General features: G+C 40.1%; 1 protein-coding gene across 1 annotated transcript; it reads left to right on the top strand.

The window, feature by feature from the left end:
• Positions 1-1469: 1469 nt before the first annotated feature.
• On the top strand, positions 1470-21646 carry LOC115579211 (sodium- and chloride-dependent betaine transporter-like). Its single transcript, XM_030412771.1, has 14 exons — positions 1470-1608; positions 6503-6643; positions 7978-8115; positions 9531-9633; positions 10309-10441; positions 14842-14976; positions 15166-15269; positions 15396-15520; positions 16393-16505; positions 18443-18580; positions 18667-18769; positions 19697-19797; positions 21233-21403; positions 21545-21646. Exons 1-14 carry the CDS (start codon positions 1485-1487, stop codon positions 21644-21646), a joined length of 1731 nt encoding a protein of 576 aa, XP_030268631.1. The 5' UTR covers positions 1470-1484.
• Positions 21647-21652: the final 6 nt, after the last annotated feature.

Here is a 21652-nt window from a genome sequence, read left to right as displayed (position 1 = left end):
AAAAGACTTTCTGCTGGATGATAGCTCAGATAATGGGCATGCCTTCGTTTCGTTTCTCAGTAACAAACTTTAACTCACTGAGTGTTTGTGATGAAAATAAATCAGCGCGGGGCGCCGTTTAGCTCAGTTGGTAGAGCGCGCGTCCCATGTGCTGAGGCTCTGCAGCGGACCTGGGTTCGACGTCCCTTTGCTGCATGTCACTCCCCCTCTCTCTCTCTCCTTGTTTTTTGTCATATCTTCAGCTGTACTATCAATAAAGCCATAAAAAGGCCAAAAAATACTTAAATACAAAAAAAGAAAAGAAATCACTGCGACCGTCACCTCTTCCAACCGAGAACTTTGTCCCAGAAAACAGTCTGTGTACTGCGAGTGACAGAGTCCGACAGTGTCCTGTTTACTGATGGTGATTATGTAATTATGTAATTTAGCGCGGAAAACGTAACTTTGTCACTTTCCAGGATGTTTGGTGGGTCAGGATCACAATCACTACACATAACAGCATCCATATGATTATAAACTGTCAGCAGGTTTAGATTGACAGGGGGATGACGTGTACCGTCACGCCTCTTTCGGAGCCGCAGCGCTGGCTTTCTGTATAAATTACACGGTGGTACGGCAGAGATGCTTCGCTCTGTGTGAATCACCATCGGCGGAGAACTGGCTAAACCAACTGTCCAGAGATAAAGCGGAGACGCTGTGTAAAAAGGGCTAGTGACGTCTCTACAATAAGCTGGCGCCCTCTGCCGTTGCGGTCGTGTATCGACACCCAGTCAACTATCAGCATGTGTCACAGGTTAGACCCCGGTTATAAGACGACCACACTTTTTCACATTATTTTCATCGAAAAAAAACCTTGTCCTATGTTCGCGTCAATACGGTACTTTATCTCTAGCAGGCTTTCTATCTAAAGGGCTCTGGGCGAAGGTTTGTCCATTGGCCTCTTTGTGATCCAATGGCCTTATTTGCTACTAAAAGGGTGGTAAACCGAGGTGATCTCAGGTAAATTGGATCTTATGATTTATTATAATTAATAATCATCTCTGACAATCATTATCATTGATAACCAAATGTAACACAGATATCTCTATTAATGTTGCATGAAGCACTACAGCAGAACTGACTGTTTTTCGGACAACCCATAAAAATGACTCCAGACAGATCAGGGGTCATATTCACCAACTTTTTTAGCAGGTTTCAGAGCTCCTAATTTGCTTTCAAGTGATTCGGTCCATCAGGTGCCATACATGCAGTTGGTCCTGTTTTATTATGGTTCATGTTCAGTTCAGGGCACTACTGATTTGAAACCTCTACTCAGGACACGTGATGAAACAGTTAATCTAGACCTGCTATAAACAAACACCTCCTGAACTCACCACGCTTGCTCTTAGCCAAACAGTCAGTTCTGTTGATAGATTAGCAGAACACCAGGCTGACTGAGGTACTAATTGCCAGTAGTGATCAGGGACTGAGGACGTAACACAGAGATGGAGAAGAAAGATGAAAACAGGGAACAGTGGAGGAAGAAAAGGGAATATATTCTGGCAGCAGCAGGGAACGTGGTGGGCATTGGCAATGTGTGGAGATTCCCCTACCTGTGCTATAAAACGGAGGAGGTGAGCTGGAACATAGTCCTTTATTTTATCTTTTCTCTATTGTGACAAGTGAATTTCCCCACTGTGGGATGAATAAAAGTCTAAAGTCTAAAGAACAATGTTTTACATGATTGTACCACTGATGAAAATCATTCATGAGGTCTTTACAGGGAAAGGTAATCCATTATCTGTTTCTTCATCACATCCACAGTATATTAAGAAGCAGAACAGATTTTACGGAATTAATGTAAATGTCATGTAGGATTTTTAACCATATTCTAATTTGGTGAGGCGGCTCGGGCATCTGTATCGGATGCCGCCTGGACGCCTTCAGGGTGACCCCGAGGAAGACCCAGGACACGCTGGAGTGACTATGTCGCTCGGCTGGCCTGGGAACGCCTTGGGATCCTCCCGGAAGAGCTTGGGAAAGTGTCCGGGAGAGGGAAGTCTGGGTGTCCCTGCTCAGACAGCTGCCCCAGGACCCGGCCCCAGATAAGCAGAAGAAAATGGATGGATGGATGAATGGATGCTAATTTGGAAAGGATAGCATAGGACTTGCAGAGTAAGGAGTACGGACTCCTAGTTTAGGAGTTATTTAGGTAACTTCTCAATGCAACCTTGAGCAAGAAAGAGATAAAAGAAACACACTCTTATGGGCAGGAAATGGACAGCATCAGAGACAAATCATAAGAATTATATATACTGTTTCAAACAGTGTTCTGGGACCTTATATTTTCCTCTCAGAACAGCTTGTACATTCAATTATGGGGGAAAATAATGTATTATTGCCTTATTAATATTGTAGATATTAAAATTCTTCATTTGAATTTCTTAAGATAACAACAAACATGAACATTCCAACAAAATGAAAAAGACCTTGCTGTAAATGACACATGAGGGGTTATACACACATGGACAGTCATGGTAAAAGTACAAAGTATTATTCTGAATTGCTACTCGGGGTATTAGTTACCTTTTAACTGTTGATCATCTCTAGCAGGCTTTCTGTCTAAAGGGCTCTGGGCAAAGGTTTGTCCATATGTCCTGGTTTTTATTGGCCTCTCTGTGATCCGATGGCCTTGTTTGCTACTAAAAGGGTGGTAAACCGAGGTGATCGAAGGTAATTGGATCTCATTATTTATTATAATTATCTCTGATCTCTGACAACAAACTACATAGTGCCCCTTTGTTTAAGCTTACATCAGTTCATTTATTTCAAAGCTTATGAGTGAAACTTGGCTAACATGGCTTTGCAATTAACATTGTTACTTGTTCCAGACAAGTAAACAGTTTATTCACTGTGTGATATCACAGTGTACCTGTTGTTCAAGCAGGGCTGGAACAATTGTACGCTTGAGCTCACACACCTACCACGTGAACTCTTACAAGACACCAAACAGCAAAATCCTGCTGAGGGTCCCACACAACTGATCCATGACACATGTAAATCATTTGTCATTTCCACACAGTCACCTGTAACACATGTGGTCCCACGATCCTTTAAAACAGTTTGCTTGTCTGTCACTTTAATAAAAGGTGAACCTTTACAAAACAGAATGAGGTAGACAGAAAATGTTCAACATATACTGGATAGGATATTTATGATTTAGATGTAGTTAATATTAACATTAACCTGAATAAAACAAACTGCAAATATAAAATGTAAAATTAAAATAACAAAAGTTATCACACTGAGCTTTAGCTTTGCTACCTGCTGATTAGTCCACTCCTCAATATTATAGCCCACCATGAAAACATAAACTTACAGGCTATGGTTGAAGCTTCATACCTTATAAAAGTTAAAATACTGAACACTCACAAAAAAAACTATCCACAATAGTAAATTCAATAAATTCCATATTTAATCAATACTCAACATGCCTCCATGTTGCATAAGTCCAGAGATGTAACTAAACCTTGACTGAGAACACTGAAAACTGTCTGTTGGTGTTTATCAAGTGTAAACCCAATACACAGTCGTGTTCCACTCCCACTTTTGTCAGGCACAAAATCACAAAATACAAGCAGCTAACAGTGAAACACAGCCAGAGCAGAGAGATTAACTGGAAGATAGTATACCAGTTTAACATCAGGCCTCGGGCTAATTACTGACATCTAACCGTAAAGGAAGAGAACTCAATGATGCAGAGGCTTATTAACATATTTTAAAGGTAGAAACCATTCGAACCAAAACTATGACAAGTGAAATAACACTTAAGTTAACAATGAAGTGATCACTCTGCTGATTGACGGTTACAATAGAAATCACTGAAGCATTTCTACACTTTTTAAAAACTTTTCTACAGTTCTGTGTGTTGTGATCACTTTGATTTGTGGGTTGTGTTGTGTCAGAGATGTGAGCACGTCTCCAGAGAGATCAACCACAAACATTATCCCAGCACTATCTAAACTGTCGGGTTTCATTAACTCACTGTCCTTCTGTGTTTGAACTTTGACTTTCCACCATTTTCTCCTCAGCTCAAAAACTCATTAGTCTCTAAAACAGCTGTCTGCAACTCACATCAGTTTGGGGCCACTGCTGGTACTATCACCTTATAGGGAGGAATATTTCAGTAATAAAAGAAAGTGCAATATTTCTAAGTTTACTTTTTAGTTACATTATTAACATAATAATACAAAAATTTAAACAGCAGTTTAAATACAATTCTATATAAGTTTTTTCAAAGTTAGTGCAACTTTTTCCCATTCTTTTTTGGAGTTCATATTTATGATATTAATGAGGTTATAATACAAACTTCTTCAATGTGTTAATAAACAAGCTGTTCTCGGAGGACAATAAGGTCCTAGAACACAGTTTGAAGCTAGAAAGGTGGCAGGGTCCGCCACGTATAAACAAAGTAAAACTGTATAAATATTGTTGTCCTTTAAGGTCAGTTTGTACGGAAGCCCTAAACGGCCATGCATTCATACATTTTATTTCCTCCGTTTAGTTAGTGTTAGTGTAACGACTGTAAATGACCTTTAATGTGATAATTGTTAATACGAACATCTTGTTTTCATTTAGTTAACTGATATTATTTGAAGCCAGGTGATTATTTCATTAATTATATTAGACACTAAATGCGGGACTTTTATTTTGAAAGCGTCTCGCTGTGAACCGAGAACATCTGTGTTCCTGTGAATCGTGTGTGTGCGTGTTTGAAGTGTGCCTGCGTGATTTTTGCTGAACGTGATGAAATGATTTACTGTGCACCTGGCTGATAAAGGGTACACGCTCTTACGGTGTGTCCAAAAGTGTGTTCTCAGGGAAACAAAGTTTCGTTATCATGAGATCTCGAGAAAATTATCCCGTTATCTCGGGATAACGGAGGAAATAAAATATATGAATGCATGGCCGTTTAGGGCTTCCGTAAGTTTGTTTATTCAGTCATGAAAACAGAGAGTTTGATCTTTAAGCTTGTTTAGGCAGAAAAACACTCTACACCAAAACTACAGAATGCTCCTTTAAATAACTTATTGCAGCCTTGCACTGAACTTACACATTTAATACGTTTTTATTTTGTTTCTTGCCAGATGCCTGACAGCACTTCTGCTCATACTTTCTTCATATTCAAGAGAAAATGCAAACTGAAGTAAACATCTGTATGCACATTAGTTTTTACAGTTCAACTCTTTTTTCCTGATGAATGGAGTTGGAGGTGTGCAGTGCACCATGTTGCTTGCAGCTCTTCGTCAGACAGTTCCTTCTAGTTCAATATTCGCACAGAGTAAATATGTAATGGAGCTCCTCCCTGGACAGTTGGGCCAGCAGTTTGAGAAACCTGATGCTAAAAGTCCTCCTCCCTTCTAACAGAGTTCCACCCTGCAGCTCTCTTTGTGAATAACTTTACTAGAATAATTTTAAGGCAAATTTCTTCAAAAGCTTAAAAATATCATGAATTTTCTTTGGAAGCTTTATGAATACGAAGCCATTAACTATCATCCAATGACGCTTTAGCTTTCTATTAGCCAGATTTATCTACATTTATAGGTTTTCACTTGCAGGTGAATCAGACATGAAGAGTAACACAAGAGTTAAAATGATGAATGTATTTTTTCTTCTTTTTCTTTTTTTAACCTGGATGGAAATGAATATCTTTTGACGTTGGACCGTAGCCTTACTGTGTATTTGTTGTGCTGTTGTGACAATAAGGAAAAAACAATACCATTAGATATATCCTGTCTGCTGCGAGCACATCACAAGAAATTTAAAAAAGCCTTCATAATAGATTTCCTACAAGACATAGTGATAATTAAGGGCTTGTTTTATTGAGTATTTTAGTGGTTAGAATAGTTAAGTGATCAAATTAATAGGAAACATTTCACGTATCGTAGCACCTTGTAGCGGCTTATTTAATTTATTTCTTTGTTTGAATTTCTTCAACAGACTATATAGTGCCCCTTTGTTTAAGCTAACATCAGTTTGTTTATTTCAAAGCTTATGAGTGAAACTTGGCTAACATGGCTTTGCAATTAACACCATTACTTGTTCTAGACAAGTAAACAGTTTGGTCGGTGTGGTGTCACGACATCTGAACCTCACCTCCAGCGCAAATAACTTATTCATTAAAGTAATTGTTGGAAATTTGGAACCACACACACAGTAACAGCTATAATAAAATATACAATCAAGTGCCAACAATTAAAACCACCAACCACTAACCAATGACTTCCAGAAGTACTGATGGTGGCAACTTCTTCCATCAGTGTCGTTTCTGGGGAATACAAAGTCAGATGGTACCTCATTAGTAAACACACATTATTAACAGCGTTTACAGTGGTGGAACATCATCAAACCTGAATATTACAATTAAATAAACATGTTATTAGGCATCATTTATCCAACTTTTAATGATTTCTAGTAAGAGGAAGTGTGGATGGCCTCCAAAAGTAATTGTTTGTTTGTGTCTGTGCAGGTGCCTTCCTGTTGCCCTACTGTATCTTCGCCATGTTGTGTGGCGCGCCTGTCTTCCTGATGGAGACTGTGATTGGTCAGTTCACGCAGGAAGGCTCGGCTACCTGTTGGACAAAGCTCTGCCCACTGGCTCAGGGTAATCACATTATTCCTGGTCACCTTTAATGACAACATGTCACAGCTCTATGAGTCTGAACAATTCTATATATGTTGAATGTATTGAGCATTTACAAGGAACAATTTGAAAGATGTGGCCAGAATTTGAGAGTGGAAACAACCGCCTCGATGTCTATGTGTTGTGATGCAGAGATGTCTACTTGAATTAACATGCAAACAGCTGGTGGTGAAAAGTCCTGTCTTATGACACCATTTCGTACAGAAAGTGACAGTCAAATAGCTCAGACTTTGAGCTGGGAGACATGGCAGCTGTTAGAGTAATAATGAATAAAATCAACTGTTAAGTTGTCAAATAGTCTTACCTCTATTTTACTTACTGAAGGAAAAAATACAACCATATACCTACTGAATATAATTTGTCTTTTAGCAAACAACAAAGATGAACCTAATCACCGTCTTATCTCAAACTAGAGTTCTTTCCATTCATACTGGACAAAAACATTCAGCACATTCTTGATTTCCCGTCTGTCATGTGCTGTCATTAAAGATGTTGCAGCAATTTCAATTAAATCCCAATAAAGTTCCATGTGATCCACCCTATAAAGAACACAGACTATCACAGGCCTTAGGCTCACAAACACATATCAAAGGGCAAAAAGAGATTCCAGTCAGCTGCTCCTGAACTGGCAGCTGTGGGACGGGGAGGGAAACTTCAAATGGGCTATGAACACTTACATTTAGCAGAAGCTTCAGTTCAAACTGATTTACAGTAATTCATACATACACTGATAGTGGTGGCTGCCGTGCAAGTTCCCGACCAGAACATCAGGAGCAGTTTTGGGTTCAGTGTCTTGCCCAAGGACATTTTAACATGCAGACCAGTGGAATCAAACCAGCGACCTTCTGATAACAAGACGCCGGCTCTACCCCGGAGCCACAGCCGTCCCCCATCCACCTACATCGGAAAAACAATGATTATCTTTTCTGTAAACACGATGTCTACTTTGCTTACTGACATTACAGTCATTTCTTGCTCCCCTGTGTTAAAATGAGAAACTGTACCACTCAAATTAGCCACATACAAAATTATCTTTCAATCTACTTTTATTTAGCAGATTAGCTTGAACGAAGCTCACCAGTTCCACATTATAATGTTAAATGTATCTTCCAGGTCTACTTAACCACACAACAAATGCAATTTCACAACATTTACAAACTATTCCATTATCCAAATATGTTAAACACAAATCACAGTTTAGCATAGCCACAGCAAATGATTTACCTGAAAGTATTTGGGACGACTTATCGCAGTAAAGCTGAAACTGAGGTGTTTTGTGTGTCGTCTCCCTCCAGGAACTGGCTTTTCTATCATAATGGTCCAGCTGTATGCCAGACTATACAGCATCGTTCTGGCCTGGGCGCTCCTCTACCTCATCTACTGTTTCAGAGACCCTCTGCCCTGGACCAGCTGCAGCAATCCATGGAACACAGGTCGGTGTCAGATCAGAGCGGGCAGCAGATTACATAGCTACCAGACATGCACCCCTTTACATTAATGTCATGACTACATGTTGGCATCATCTCCAAACATTAACTGATCACCTTTATGCAGAAGTTGTGATGGCAGTCTCTCTGATATTACTGTGTCACTTTCAACACAGCACAAGTCTTAGTTAAATGCTGTCAAACGCCTACAGGCTGCAGCAGCATGAGGTAAAGCATGCAGAGAGAAATGCATGCAGTGTACCACGTTCTGAGATCACTGTCATAAATATAACATTTCAATCTAAATCTCTCTTGCACAAAGACAGTAAAGTTACTGTGGCCCAGACTTGGCATTTCCCACAGAAGCCCCGAGTTGGGAAACCAAAAGCATCAGTTTTACCATCTTACAAACAGGAGCTTTAAATATAAATATTAACTGAAATTGTAACTATGAGGGAAATCTATAGGCTCAGTTATTGTCAGCTGACATCACCAGTTCAATCATCTCTTGCACAACACAATTAGCATCTCACTTCCCCCAGCAGGACTGACAGCTGCCAACTGAAGAAACAAAACCAGATATACGCGTGTGTTAATGTGAATGTGTGTATGCATGTGTAAGTGGTGTGGTGTGTTTGTGTTTGTATATGAAAAGGAGGTAGACAAACAGTAATGTTGACTTAAGGTGAAAACCTTAAAACAGCCATTTCACCAGCAAGGACCACACCTTCAACAAGATACGTTTGAACGATTTATTATGAAAAAAAGAGAAAGCGAAAACGTTGAAGAGCTTGGTTCTTCTAGCGCGTTGTGGGGAAGCTCTGTAGAGAAGCCGCCGCCGCACTCGGGCAGCGACGGACCCCCTCATGGTCCTACGAAGGAGAGAAAAGAAAGAAGAAACAGGGAGAGAGAAATTGGGTGGGGGGGGAGGGGCACAGAATATGAGATTGAAGACGAGGAGAGGGTCAGGTGGTTATTTATAGGAGTATCGGAAGTTGGTGCTGTTGAGGTGTGGTCCTGCTCCTGAAACTTCGCCATATAAGCTTCAATGATTTACACTGACAATCCAATAGAAAGACCAGAAAAACACATCTCAAGTCTGCTAAATGTCAATGCTGTAGCAAGAAAAGGGAACAGATTATATTTATTTTTCCTTCTGAATCTTAATCGTACAAGTCCAGACTATGTGTGTATTAAAAATTATGTGAACACATAAATGCCTGGTGTAGTGTTTTACATATGATTAAAAATCATTTTTACGCCACCATTTGTTCTTTCCTGTCCTTTCCGTCTTCCTTTTTAAATGAATTCAACTACCAAAAAATGATGTGCTGAGGCTGAAAATAAGAACCACCTGATTATCATTCTGATGAGCATTTCAGTCACATGATATTAAGATTGATTTGCCTTCCCATCAACAGACAGATGTGTGGAGCTCACCTCTGCAAACAGGACTGCAGTCAACAGTGGCAACCTGACAGCAAACTGGACGTCACACAAGTCTTCAGTCTCTGAGTTCTGGGAGTGAGTAAAAGTCATAATCAGTCCTTCCACAAAAATGCAAAGTTTTTTTTGTGATTGTTGTGGGCAAAAATCCTTGATTATGAGGCTCATTTTCTTAAAAAATGTGAAGGAGGATATTTATGCAACTTTATGCAATTACATTTGCAGGAACTTGCAAAAACTGCGGTTGTGATTCCCTCAACACTCTGTTCTCACAAGGCTACTTCCTCAATGTAAAGAGTCATTTCTATTGACTTCCTATGATAAGCAGCATACTACATCACAGAAAGTGCTGGGAATTATTAAGTTCTCATCTTGTTTTATTAACCCAACCTATTCATACTTTTATAAGCTTTAATCTTGTAGGCTACTGACCTTGTAGGCTACTGACCTTGACTCTTTCAGCTCCACTGTCATGTAACACACCGGTATAATGCTTAGCTGGATCTTTTGCGCTTATTTTTGTTGGCAAATGAGTGATTTTCATAAATGTGCTGACTTCGGCTGATTATGCGTTGAATTAAGCGATCACATAATGGCGTTGTTCTGGAGGGTATTCATAATAAACCAATACTTCAATCGAGTGGTGCTATAGTTGTTAACTCAGTTCACCTCATTTGGTGACTTGTAAAAAGGAGTGTTACGAGTAACTCTTCATGCATGTAACATCACTGACTGTCTGGAGTGTCGACTCAGGAGAGGAGTGCTGTCTATGTCGAGGGGAATCGAGGAGGTGGGTTCAGTCCAGTGGGAGCTGCTGCTGTGTCTCCTGGCCAGCTGGGTCATCTGCTACTTCTGCATCTGGAAAGGAGTCCACTCCACAGGAAAGGTCTGGACCAACCACACACTGTAGTTTAAATCTAACTTGGGTAAATAATTCAGTTTTTACATTTTATTTTAACTACACATACATGGGCCCAAAATGCACACAGAGACATGGCTGTCACATAGAATTTAGGAGTGTGGTACCTTGCTCATGGGCACCTCAGCAGTGACTAGCACCTTTGCATCAAGAAAGTGAAGAGTAAGGCTGTAAAGTGCGTTTGTTGAGGTCTTTGATACAAACATGCAGACAGCTCCCTCTGTTGGAGTCATTGTAAACAGCAGTAGATCAGGAGGTATCTACGGTGGCCCTGAAGGGCAAACGACAACGACAAAAAGAAAAACACAACAACATTAACAAAAACACAACAACATTAACAAAAACACAACCACAAAAACAAAAACACAACAACATTTACAAAAACACAATTACATTAACAAAAACACAATTACAAAAACAAAATCACAACAACATTAACAAAAACACAACAACATTAACAAAAACACAACCACAAAAACAAAAACACAACAACATTTACAAAAACACAATTACATTAACAAAAACACAATTACATTAACAAAAACACAACGACATTAACTTCTACCGGAAAAGGGAGGTACCTTCTACGACACGGATCAATGCTGATTGGACGAAAGCACGTCCGTCTTTTTTTTCAGGTTGGAAGGGCTGCTTTACGCCACACCAGAGGGCTGTACTGCGAAGGGGGCTCAACATAGCCAGGCTTTGTGCTCATGATGCAGCTCAACAAAGCCCCAAGTCCCCAGTCAGAGTTAAACGGTACTGCGACGGTGGTTATCAACTTAATTTGTCAAGTCCGGTTCTCTGCTTTGTGCTCTGCGCGCGTTCACATAAAAGGGGGCGTTTGACGTCATATTATTCTACTTCCATGCGAAAATGGATCGATCCCAGGCCACATATTTTACTCAAGATGAGCAGATTCTTATTATGCAGGACTATGAAGAATTCAAAGAAACCATCACGGCAAAAAGTAAAACTGTCGCCGCCAATAGAGCGAGGGAGGGCTGCTGGCAGAAAACTGCTGACCGTGTAAATGCGTAAGTTAACAATGATTAATATTAAGATCAATATTATATTAAGCCCTTAGTGTTTTATTTTCTGAATGCTCAATATTGTGCAACTTTTACATATTAACCCTCATCCATTTAAAAATAAATAAACTGAAGCAACAACTATCTTTTTTCATTTTTGAATGATGTCTATATTGTTTTCACATTTTACTGATCTCAGTTATAGAATGCGCGTGTGTGTTTTATTGAAAGTGAGACTGAGTGTGCGTAGCAGGGATGGAAATTAACTTTTTTGTCCACCTGCCACTGTGGCTGGTAAATTCTAAAATCTACCAGCCACTCGACATTTTTAACCAGCCACTTTTATATTTAAGCGTTGATGTGTACAGTACAATGCCTAGAAACATATTTTCCTGTACATGGCATGCACATAGCACTTCCCAATCAGTACTTGTTACCAGAGTTGATTATTCAGTAATTATGTGAAATACCAATAAATGATTACAGGGGTGAAACTATTCAAGGGTCATCTACTAGGCTGTGAAATAACAGGTCATGAATGAAGAAATGAAGGTTAGATGGTTAGAAATCTATATCAATATTTCCCTGCGTCTTACAGGAATTTACAAATGTCAACTTATTTCACATGTTCAACTGCACTGGACCCACACAAAGGAAGTGGAAGTTGCATCATTAGGCGATTAGGAGGTTAGTAATATATAACAATATCTACTTGCAGCTATAGAAATTACTGTACTTAATTATCCCCTTTGTTCAACCGTTACGATGTAACGCCACATTTTAATTTACTTCCGTTTCTGTAAACTCTGACAAAAGAGAAGCCAGCTCAGCTGATCGAAGCACGGAGTAATAATTAGTAGCAGTGAAGAGTTCAAGTGAGGGCTTGCTAGCAGTTCAACTGCAGAGATGGTCATTTTGGCCATTTTCAAATGTGCAAGAACTTTGTCTGTATTTTATTTTAGAATAGTTTTTATATAAATCACACGCAAGACAAAGACAATATATGTTTAACCTATTTCAGCCACAAGTGGTCATATTGACCGCACATCATGTTGCGGGGTTTCATTGTTATTGTTTGTGCTTCTTTGCGAATTAACTTGTAAGTTAATTATTATATAGTTGTATTATATCGCCTGGTTGGCACCATGGGCAAACAAAAACGGGAGTTCCCCCCTCCGTGAAACAGCCAGCGGAGCAAGCCTGTAAGATTTGTGTTTGGGCGTACACTGCCCTACAACGGGTGAAACATTGATCAGTTCATCAGTTTATTCATGGACACATCAAAGAAATCATTAACTCTACTCATTATCTGTGACAAATAAATACTAGGTTGGCCTAATTAATATTTCATATTGCATTTTATTAAGATGTGGTAGCAGAAGTCGGACATGGCAGCAAGTTAGAGCCAAATACAAAAACATCATTCAAAGTGTTATGTAGCCAAGCTGCCCATCATTTTGTCAGAGTGTGTTCTTGCTCAGATTTTCTGCATCACCAACTGAATGTAAGTAGGTTCCCGTGGCAAAAAAACGAAGGGCTACACAAACAGTTTGCCCGACAGTGAGCGCACAGCTTCTTCCAGTGGCATTCCTGACACTCGGCTCAATATGTGAGTGTACCGTATTCCCTCGGCTGAAAACTTATATCGCTCATAGAGAATTTCATCAGGAAATGCCAGCGGATCAGCGCGATCTCGAAGAAGCCGCTCACATCGTAGTGCTGCCCAAATTATTCTTGCTCCCAGGTCCACCGGGTTCTCAATGAATGGTGACACCATCTCCGAATGAGTTACATAGTGAAACAGCGGCGCTTTTATAGCCGATTTTGAGCTGAAACTCTGAACATAACCTGGTCGGGACCAGGTTATGAGCTAAGCATAAGTTACCATGGTGATCTAGCCGGGTTAAAAGAGAGCCACCTTTGTAGTACAGAGAAGCCTGGCTTTAGACTCAACATACCTCGCAAACCCACTAAACTGGCTTTGCAGTACAGCCCTCAGGTGTGGCGTAAAGCAGCTCTTCCCACCTGTTAGAAAGACGGACGTGCTTTTGTCCAATCAGCATTGATCCGTGTCGTAGAAGGTACCTACCCTTTCCGGTAGAAGTTAATGTCGTTGTGTTTTTGTAATTGTGTTTTTGTTAATGTTGTTGTGTTTTTGTTTTTGTAATTGTGTTTTTGTTAATGTTGTGTTTTTGTTAATGTTGTTGTGCTTTTGTGATTGTGTTTTTGTTAATGTTGTGTTTTTGTTAATGTTGTTGTGTTTTTGTTAATGTTGTTGTGTTTTTGTTTTTGTGATTGTGTTTTTGTTAATGTTGTGTTTTTGTAATTGTGTTTTTGTTAATGTTGTTGTGTTTTTGTTTTTGTGGTTGTGTTTTTGTTAATGTTGTTGTGTTTTTCTTTTTGTCGTTGTCGTTTGCCCTTCAGGGCCACCGTAGGTATCTGATTTTTGTCACTTGCTTTTGTGTTCACTGTTTTTATTTTATTTAAGTAAATAGAATATTCTTTAATGTTTGTGCCTCGTTTACACTGTACTTTTAATTTATCGCTTGTTTCTTTCTTCAGTTTTTATTTGGTGTGATATTTTTGACTCTGAACATTGATTATGAAAATGACTTTGATGTGTCACGCAGTTGAGGGAAATAGCAGGTGGACCTAAATGCAGTTACTCAGACAGGAGGCAGGATCAGGGAGAAACACAAAGCTAACTTTATTTCCAAAGCTGAATGATACAAAAAACAGACAAAAGGGGACAAAAAGCAAAGTAGCAACCAAGGCTAAAGCAGCTAAACAAAGTGCAAACAAAAGCAAATTTCTAATCAAAAATGCAAAACTGCAAGAATTAAAATCCAAAAAATACATACCACTGGCAGACTAGAGAAATGTGAGGAAACACTAGGAACTCAAGAAGGACATCACTCAAACACGAACACCAGACCAAAGCAATGAAGGGACAAAGACACGAGGGAAAGCAGAGGCTAAATACACAGACACTAACGATGAGACGAGGAACAGGTGAGGAGAGAGAGGAGGGAGGAGGCAAGGTGAGGTAACAAGGAGGGAAGCACAGAGCAGAAAACACTGACAGACAGAGGGAGACAAACATGCACAGAGGGAGGAACACAGGAGACACTGAAAGGACATAAGAAATGGAAATCAAATACAAGACACCACAAAACACAGAACCACGACACGATGCAATAGGGCACCAGCTAGAATCTTTCCTCGGGGCACCAAATCGGTCATTGGCACTAACAGAAGAAAATAATGAATGTTTCTAGAACCTAATGCAGTGATTGTATATGGCTAGCTATATGCTGAATAACACTTATATTTCAGGTGGTGTATTTCACGGCTGTGTTTCCCTATGTGATGCTGGCCGTCCTGCTGGTTCGGGGGTTGACCCTGCCAGGAGCCCTGCAGGGCGTCAAATACTACCTGTATCCAGATCCTTCTCGTCTGGCAGACCTCCAGGTGAGACACCTTGGACAAATTGTTTGAGAAGTGGTGTATAAGGTGAAGGGTTTTTTATTATTTATAATGAACTGTAAGTGTCACACCTACCTTGGGCTGTTATTACTGGATATGTGTGAAGAATTTACCTGACCAAAACAAAACCCGTGTGTGTGTGACACACTGTGGTTTTCCATGTGTGTTGATTAGGTGTGGCTGGAGGCTTGTGCTCAGGTATTATTCTCATACGGTGTTGCATCAGGATCCATCATCACATTGGGCAGCTACAACAAAGTCAAAAACAACTGTTACAGGTGAGTTATGTGATCAGTAGTTCAACTAACACAAGCTAACGCCAAGCTTTTTTTGTAATGCTGTGTGTGTGTGCGTATGTGTGTGTGTGTGTGTGTGTGTGTGTGTGTGTCTGTGTGTGTGTGCAGGGACAGTCTGTGGTTGTGTGCGCTCAACAGTTGCACCAGCTTTGTTGCAGGCTTCGCAGTCTTCTCTTCTCTGGGCTTCATGGCCCACAAACAGGGAATGCCCATCAACATGGTGGTCGAGTCAGGTATGAAGACCAACGCTGCTTTCTCGCCAAAAAATGCAACCAAGGCTTTTTTTGTGATTGTATATGATTCAAACCTTCATGTAAAAGCATAATTACGATGAAAGAGGCACTTTTAAGATTTACCGGAGTTTAGTTTTCGGGTCAAACTAAAATCTACACATGAACACGAGCATTGAGAACATTGTTTGTGTACGCAGAGTTTCCTAAAAAGAAGGTTTTTGGACAGCTCACATTAGCAGTAGCATCTCCAGCGCGCCATGACGGTGTTGTGCCGGAGATGCTACTGCTAACCTGAGTATGTTCTCAATGCTCGTGTTCATGTGTAGAGACCCTGGTGATACTACGAGCAAAGTTTCATGTTGTGTCGAGACTTCTTACTGTTTTAAAAATATAGATTTTGATGCTAGCGTACGAGTGCACGTAGCACTCCCATTGAAAATTAGCTTGCCTGAAAACAAAACTACAGTAAATCTTAAAAGTGCCTCTTTCGTCGTAGTTATGCTTTTACACAAAGGATTGACTAGATTTACAAATAAAGCCTTGGTTGCTTTTTGGTGAGAGTTTCATTTTAATGTGTCGTCAGGAGCCAATATTAGATTACTTATGGGGGGAAAAATGTATCGCAGAATGGGCCACCTCATGACATCACGTTAAGAAGTAAGTCATCTACACCACTGCGAAGCATGTTCTAATATTTCAAAGGGTTCATCTTCACAATAGAATTCACAAAACAACAGGAACTTCCTAGTGCAGAATTTACAGAACTTAATCTATCTTCTAGAGCTGGTCCCTACACAAGTCTGCAAGAGAATAAACAAAAATCTATGGCAAGTGGAGAGGACAACTACTGAAATGTCCCCTCGATCCTGCAGGTCCCGGGCTGGCTTTCATCGCTTTTCCTCAAGCTGTAACCATGATGCCTCTTCCTCAGCTGTGGGCTGCCTGTTTCTTCATTATGCTCTTTCTGTTGGGACTTGACACAGTGGTAAGACGAAGAAGACTCACCACATAGACCAACTGTTGGTGACCTGCACAATATTCATTTAATATACGAAGATATGCTAGTTCAGTGAACAACAACTGCAGACTGCAGATTACAAAAGCCCATATGTGGAGTATTTAATTTAACTAGTGCAGTGCCCTTTCAACAGATGCTCTTCAAACATATAATGTATTTCTGTTGATTGAACTATTCAGCATTAAATTAGAAATAAAGACATTTGCCTCTTCAATAATCCACAACACAGCCAAGAAAGCTACAAAGCACCCAAAGCAGCTTTCTGCTCATACACATTCTGTTTTAACAGCTAAAATATGAACAGTACACAGAAATATGATTCAAAAACATTTGATGCAACAAATGCAGTATTGTGAGGCAGAGCAGTAACAAAATCATGGTTCCTGTTTGGTCAGCGCTGCCTAATGGTACAGAATTTGTTGAGCAGTGTGTGTTCAAATTCCACTTTCTTCCCAGTCGTAGCAGTGTGTATTTAAGCTTTAGAAAAGTCTGTAACATTGTCAAGTTGAACTGCATACTGTTAGCAAAGTTCTTCATTTTGGCATATTATTTGCTAGTGTTGGTGTAACCACAGCGGTTATGATGGAGAGTGTAACTTCATAGGATCCAGTCTGAAGCCTGTTGAGCTGCTCACAGACTTGATGGGGTTTCAGACATGTCAGATATGTGTGTGGATATTTTTGAGAACAGACAGATTATTTGCTATATACTTGCACCCAGTAGATTATATCCTTTTATCATTTTGTTTGTGTGCCCTTTTTAGCAGTGACTAGTTCCAGCGACTAAAGCATCTTTAACTACTGGATGTATTCTGTAAGGATATTTGTTGTCCATAGAAGATAGTTTCTACCGACTTTTCCTCCACTGCCAACATGAAGTTGACATTTTGATTTTTTGGTGAAATATCTTACTCAACTTGAAACTTACTTGAGCAACTATGAGGCAAAGAAGAAACCTAGCCGATATGTTTGAACCTTAATATGATTTTCACAAATAATACAAACAGAAGGCATTGATGTAGGTATTATAGCAGGAGTAATGAGGATGAACTATGGATCCTGTAAGCCTTACTGCTAAAATTCAATTTATATAAGTGTCAATATCTCAAGCTATTTTATTGAGTGGCCAGTAACATTGTCTGGTTAGACTGGAATGAGTCTGTGCACATTGCAGATGACATGTGGGCAGAAATAGAAATTGCTGCCTAGGTTCATAATAATGAACCCGCTAACAAGTGACAACAAAAGTGACACAGCACACACTGTGACACAAATAATTGGTTTCCTTTTTTGAAAAATCAACATTTTTATTGCTAAAAATGTAAGAACTGTACTTGTAGATGTAGCGACAAACTGTGTTAAGACTATGTAAGACTATTTGCTCACGCAGTTGTTCACAAAGTGGTGAACCTCGCCCCGTCCTTGGTTGTGAAAGACTGATCCTTTCGGGGATGCTCCTTTTATACCCAACCATGGCACTCGCCTGTTTCTAATCAACCTGCTCACTTGTGGATGTTCCAAACAGGCGTTTTTTAAGCATTCCTCAACTTTCCCAGTCTTCTGTGGCCCCTGTTCCAGCTATTTTGGAACATGTTGCAGGCATCCAATTCAAAATGAGTGAATGTTTGCAACAAAACAATAAAGTTCATCAGTTTGAACATTAAATATCTTGTCTTTGTAGTGTATTCAATTGAATATTTACAACACAATGTCCCAACTTCATTGAAATTGTGGTTTGTAACTACAACAGCAAACGCATTAATACCTCTGAGAAAACAGACCACAGATATAAATAATTATATCTCCGATATCAAATACTGAGTGAAGTTTAGAGAGATTGAAGAGCAGACATCAGTCAGTAGCAGGCCTCTCCACACTACATGTTTGATAAAGTTGTTTTCTTAGTTTGCAGGTTTGGAGACTCTAACATCGTCAGTGATTGACATGTTCCCAGGACAGATGCGTCGACCCTGGCGCAGAGAAATCTTCCTCATCTTCTTCTGCTCTTTCTGCTTCCTCATACAGATCTCATTCATCACTCAGGTACTACTCACCTGTGAAATCAAACTCATCAGCCAACATTCAACATATTCTCATACTGAAGGAGCAATTTCTTCTGCGTTGTCCAGGGAGGAGTGTACCTGTTCCAGCTGTTTGACCACTATGGTTCTAATGGAGCATCTCTCTTATTTGTGTGCCTGGTCCAGTGTGTTGCTGTCGGCTGGGCCTTTGGTAAGTGGTGTGAACATGATGTTGCAATTATTCTGTAATTTACTAGACATAATTGTACTATCCACTTATCTTTCCCAAGTCTCAAGGGTGTAGATTTCCACACATATTATGTTCATATTCGATTGTTCTACACCTCACAATTTACGTCCATCTAAGAGCTCAACAGTGAGGTTCCGGAAGTGAAAATGCCATTCATATTCTGTAATGTTGTAACCATCCAAAGTAGACTCACCACGAGTTATTAGATTGCGAAATGATGGTTTATGATCCTGGAGAAGCCACAAGTCTGTATGATATCAACCATGTTTTAAGAAAAACATGTTTTATTCGCGGAAATATATGTCATGGACAAATACGACACTACCCACAATCCTATAGTGTAACAGCGACGTCTCTGATTGGTGGAGCTCGCTGTTACCATGGAAATGTTTACCAAACCTGCAAATTTCATGTTAGCTAGTTACTGCTACCACTGAAATCTACGATTGTTTACCACAGAGCCGCCATGATGTCACTTTCTGACCTACTGTGTTTTTTTGGAGATGAGGAGAAGCGTTTGAAAGGGTTCACCTGAACATGAAATTTGCGGGTTCGGTAAACATTTCCATGGTAACAGCGAGCTCCACCAATCAGAGATGGCGCTGTTCGCAATGGTTTATGGGATGAGTAGTTCCTTTACTCTTAAGATAATTATGTACACAGTCTTGTACCTTTAGATTTTTTTCTCAGTTTTCCAACATTTCTTTGGCGCCAAATTAAATGTTTTATGGTCACGATTGACCTCGTATTTTATTGGCTTGGTTCCAGGCTTAAAACTCTTTTATATAAGGAGTCAAAAGGCGACTACAGGCCAAATCTGACCTAAACCATGCTTCAGCACCAAGAGGTCCGGTTATTTGTTGCTAACAAACTGTCATGATCCTGCAGGAGCTGACCGGATGTGTGACATGGTTGAAGATATGACAGGACAGAGACCGTTGCTTATTTTCAAACTGTGCTGGCGTTACATCACCCCTCTGATCTGTACGGTGAGTTTCAGACACACTCACACACACACACACACACACACACACACACAGCAGAAATGGAATTGAATTAAGACAACTGGCCACTACCAGCAATAAGAAGGTGAATAGTGTCTCTGCCAGGCCAATCTGCCCCCTGTCAACCCAATCAACCCTAACCCTCACCTTAAAGGTCAAAATGACAACATTTTTAGTATATCATGTCTCAGTATATCATTTAGTATATATTAGAGGTGGATTTCATCGTTCGATGTCTAGATTCAGTTTCCGTCGGTCAGTTCGGCAGGAAGAATCGTTAATATCGTTCGTTTGTTCAGTCGTGCTTCCGGTACAACGTCGTTTAGCGGTAAATCATGTGATGCACAGTTCTCAGCTACTTATTCTTAAACGATCGTGCTTACCATAATTTGAGACACAATTAATAATTTTTGAACAATGCAGTAGCATTTATTGAAAGCACAATGTAAGCGGTGCTCATAATAATCGCGCAATAATGTGCTATTTACATCTTTAAGGATGTAGTCCCCCCCCTCCCATTCCTAGAAATGGTTAAGTCCACCGCACACTCTTTCCAACGGGCGGAGCTAGCAGCTGCAGCAGCGTGTGGGCGGAACCTGCTTCGCCTCACACCGTGCTTCGCGGGGTAAGAGGTGTGTATACCACACAGACATAGTTACATAAGTTACAACAACACACATCCCATTTACAAAAAGCACCAGGTTCAGGCTGTCTGCAACATTTATCCTGCATTGTTCAAAAGCCTACTCAATTAAGAGTGCTGTTAAGCTACAGATGGTGAAGGTTTTATCCAGTTATCCAGAGTTAGTTGTCTTGAAATATGTTCAGTTAACTAGTAGATACTGTATCTACTTTGTTTTTAAAACAGATTTTTTCATTTCTGAGTCAAATGTTGCAGTCTCTGTCAATCTCCGATCAAATTATCACAACTTAATGAATTTTCAATAGATTTTTTAGCAGTATTGTATCAGATGTAGTAAGTATCAGATCCTATTATTACAAAGGATATTCATTCTGGAGTTGTACACATTTGACAGTGAAAAATATAGCTGTGTGTGCAACTGGACAGCCGCTGAGATCCAGGAGATGCTAGCGTCACCTCGGTCTCTGTAGCTGTCAACAGTTTGTTGTAGCGGCAAGCTAGGAACTTTTGCTACTTTCAAATTAAAAGCCCCCCGCTGAGAACCCAGTTCTAAACTCCAATGTGGTTAGTTCTTATTTTGAAGACAAATTCGTTGTCACAGTTCACAGCCCAACTTCGCGCTTCACGTCACATGTTTACACCTACCTCAGAGGTGGCTTTTGGAAAAGGAGGAATATAAGGCACATTGCCGCCCTTACCTTGGAGCAAACGTGACACCTTTGCTATCTAAAAAGGGTTAGTGTTACAGCCTGTTTGTTCCTCTGCTTTTTCTTTAAGGTTTGCTTCATCTGCTCATTTCTGGACTCTCAGCCTCTTACACCCAGTGGGGGCTATGTGTACCCAGACTGGGCCTACAGACTGGGCTGGGCCATCGCCCTATCATCTGTGGTTCCAATACCCATCTGGGCTGTCGTCAAGATGTGTCTCACTGAGGGCACCTTCAGGCAGGTAAGAGCATCAAAACGTCCTGCTAAATATTTTTACTCTGATTTACTTTTTAAATATTTCACATTGCCATCTGTAATAAAAAAAAAACATTGTATGAAATTGTTTATCATTCGTTCCTCTAATTATCCTTTTGTCCATCAGCGACTGACGGTCCTGTGGCATCCTGGTAAACATCCTGTCATTCCCAAGAGTATCGAAGAACGGTCCCTAAATGAAACAGAGATGATCTCAGAGTCAATATGAAATGTG

Source organism: Sparus aurata, chromosome 3 (genome assembly GCF_900880675.1).
Source record: "Sparus aurata chromosome 3, fSpaAur1.1, whole genome shotgun sequence".
Lineage (NCBI taxonomy): Eukaryota > Metazoa > Chordata > Actinopteri > Spariformes > Sparidae > Sparus > Sparus aurata.
Note: the sequence above shows the minus strand (reverse complement) of the source record. Positions and strands in the feature narration are given on the sequence as shown.

Coding starts and splice junctions, on each gene's coding strand:
- LOC115579211 (XM_030412771.1), top strand. CDS start 1,485: ATGGAGAAGAAAGATGAAAACAGGGAACAGTGGAGGAAGAAAAGGGAA. Junction 10,442..14,841: donor GAGTCCACTCCACAGGAAAG/GTCTGGACCAAC, acceptor CTTATATTTCAG/GTGGTGTATTTCACGGCTGT. Junction 18,581..18,666: donor AGATCTCATTCATCACTCAG/GTACTACTCACC, acceptor TGCGTTGTCCAG/GGAGGAGTGTACCTGTTCCA.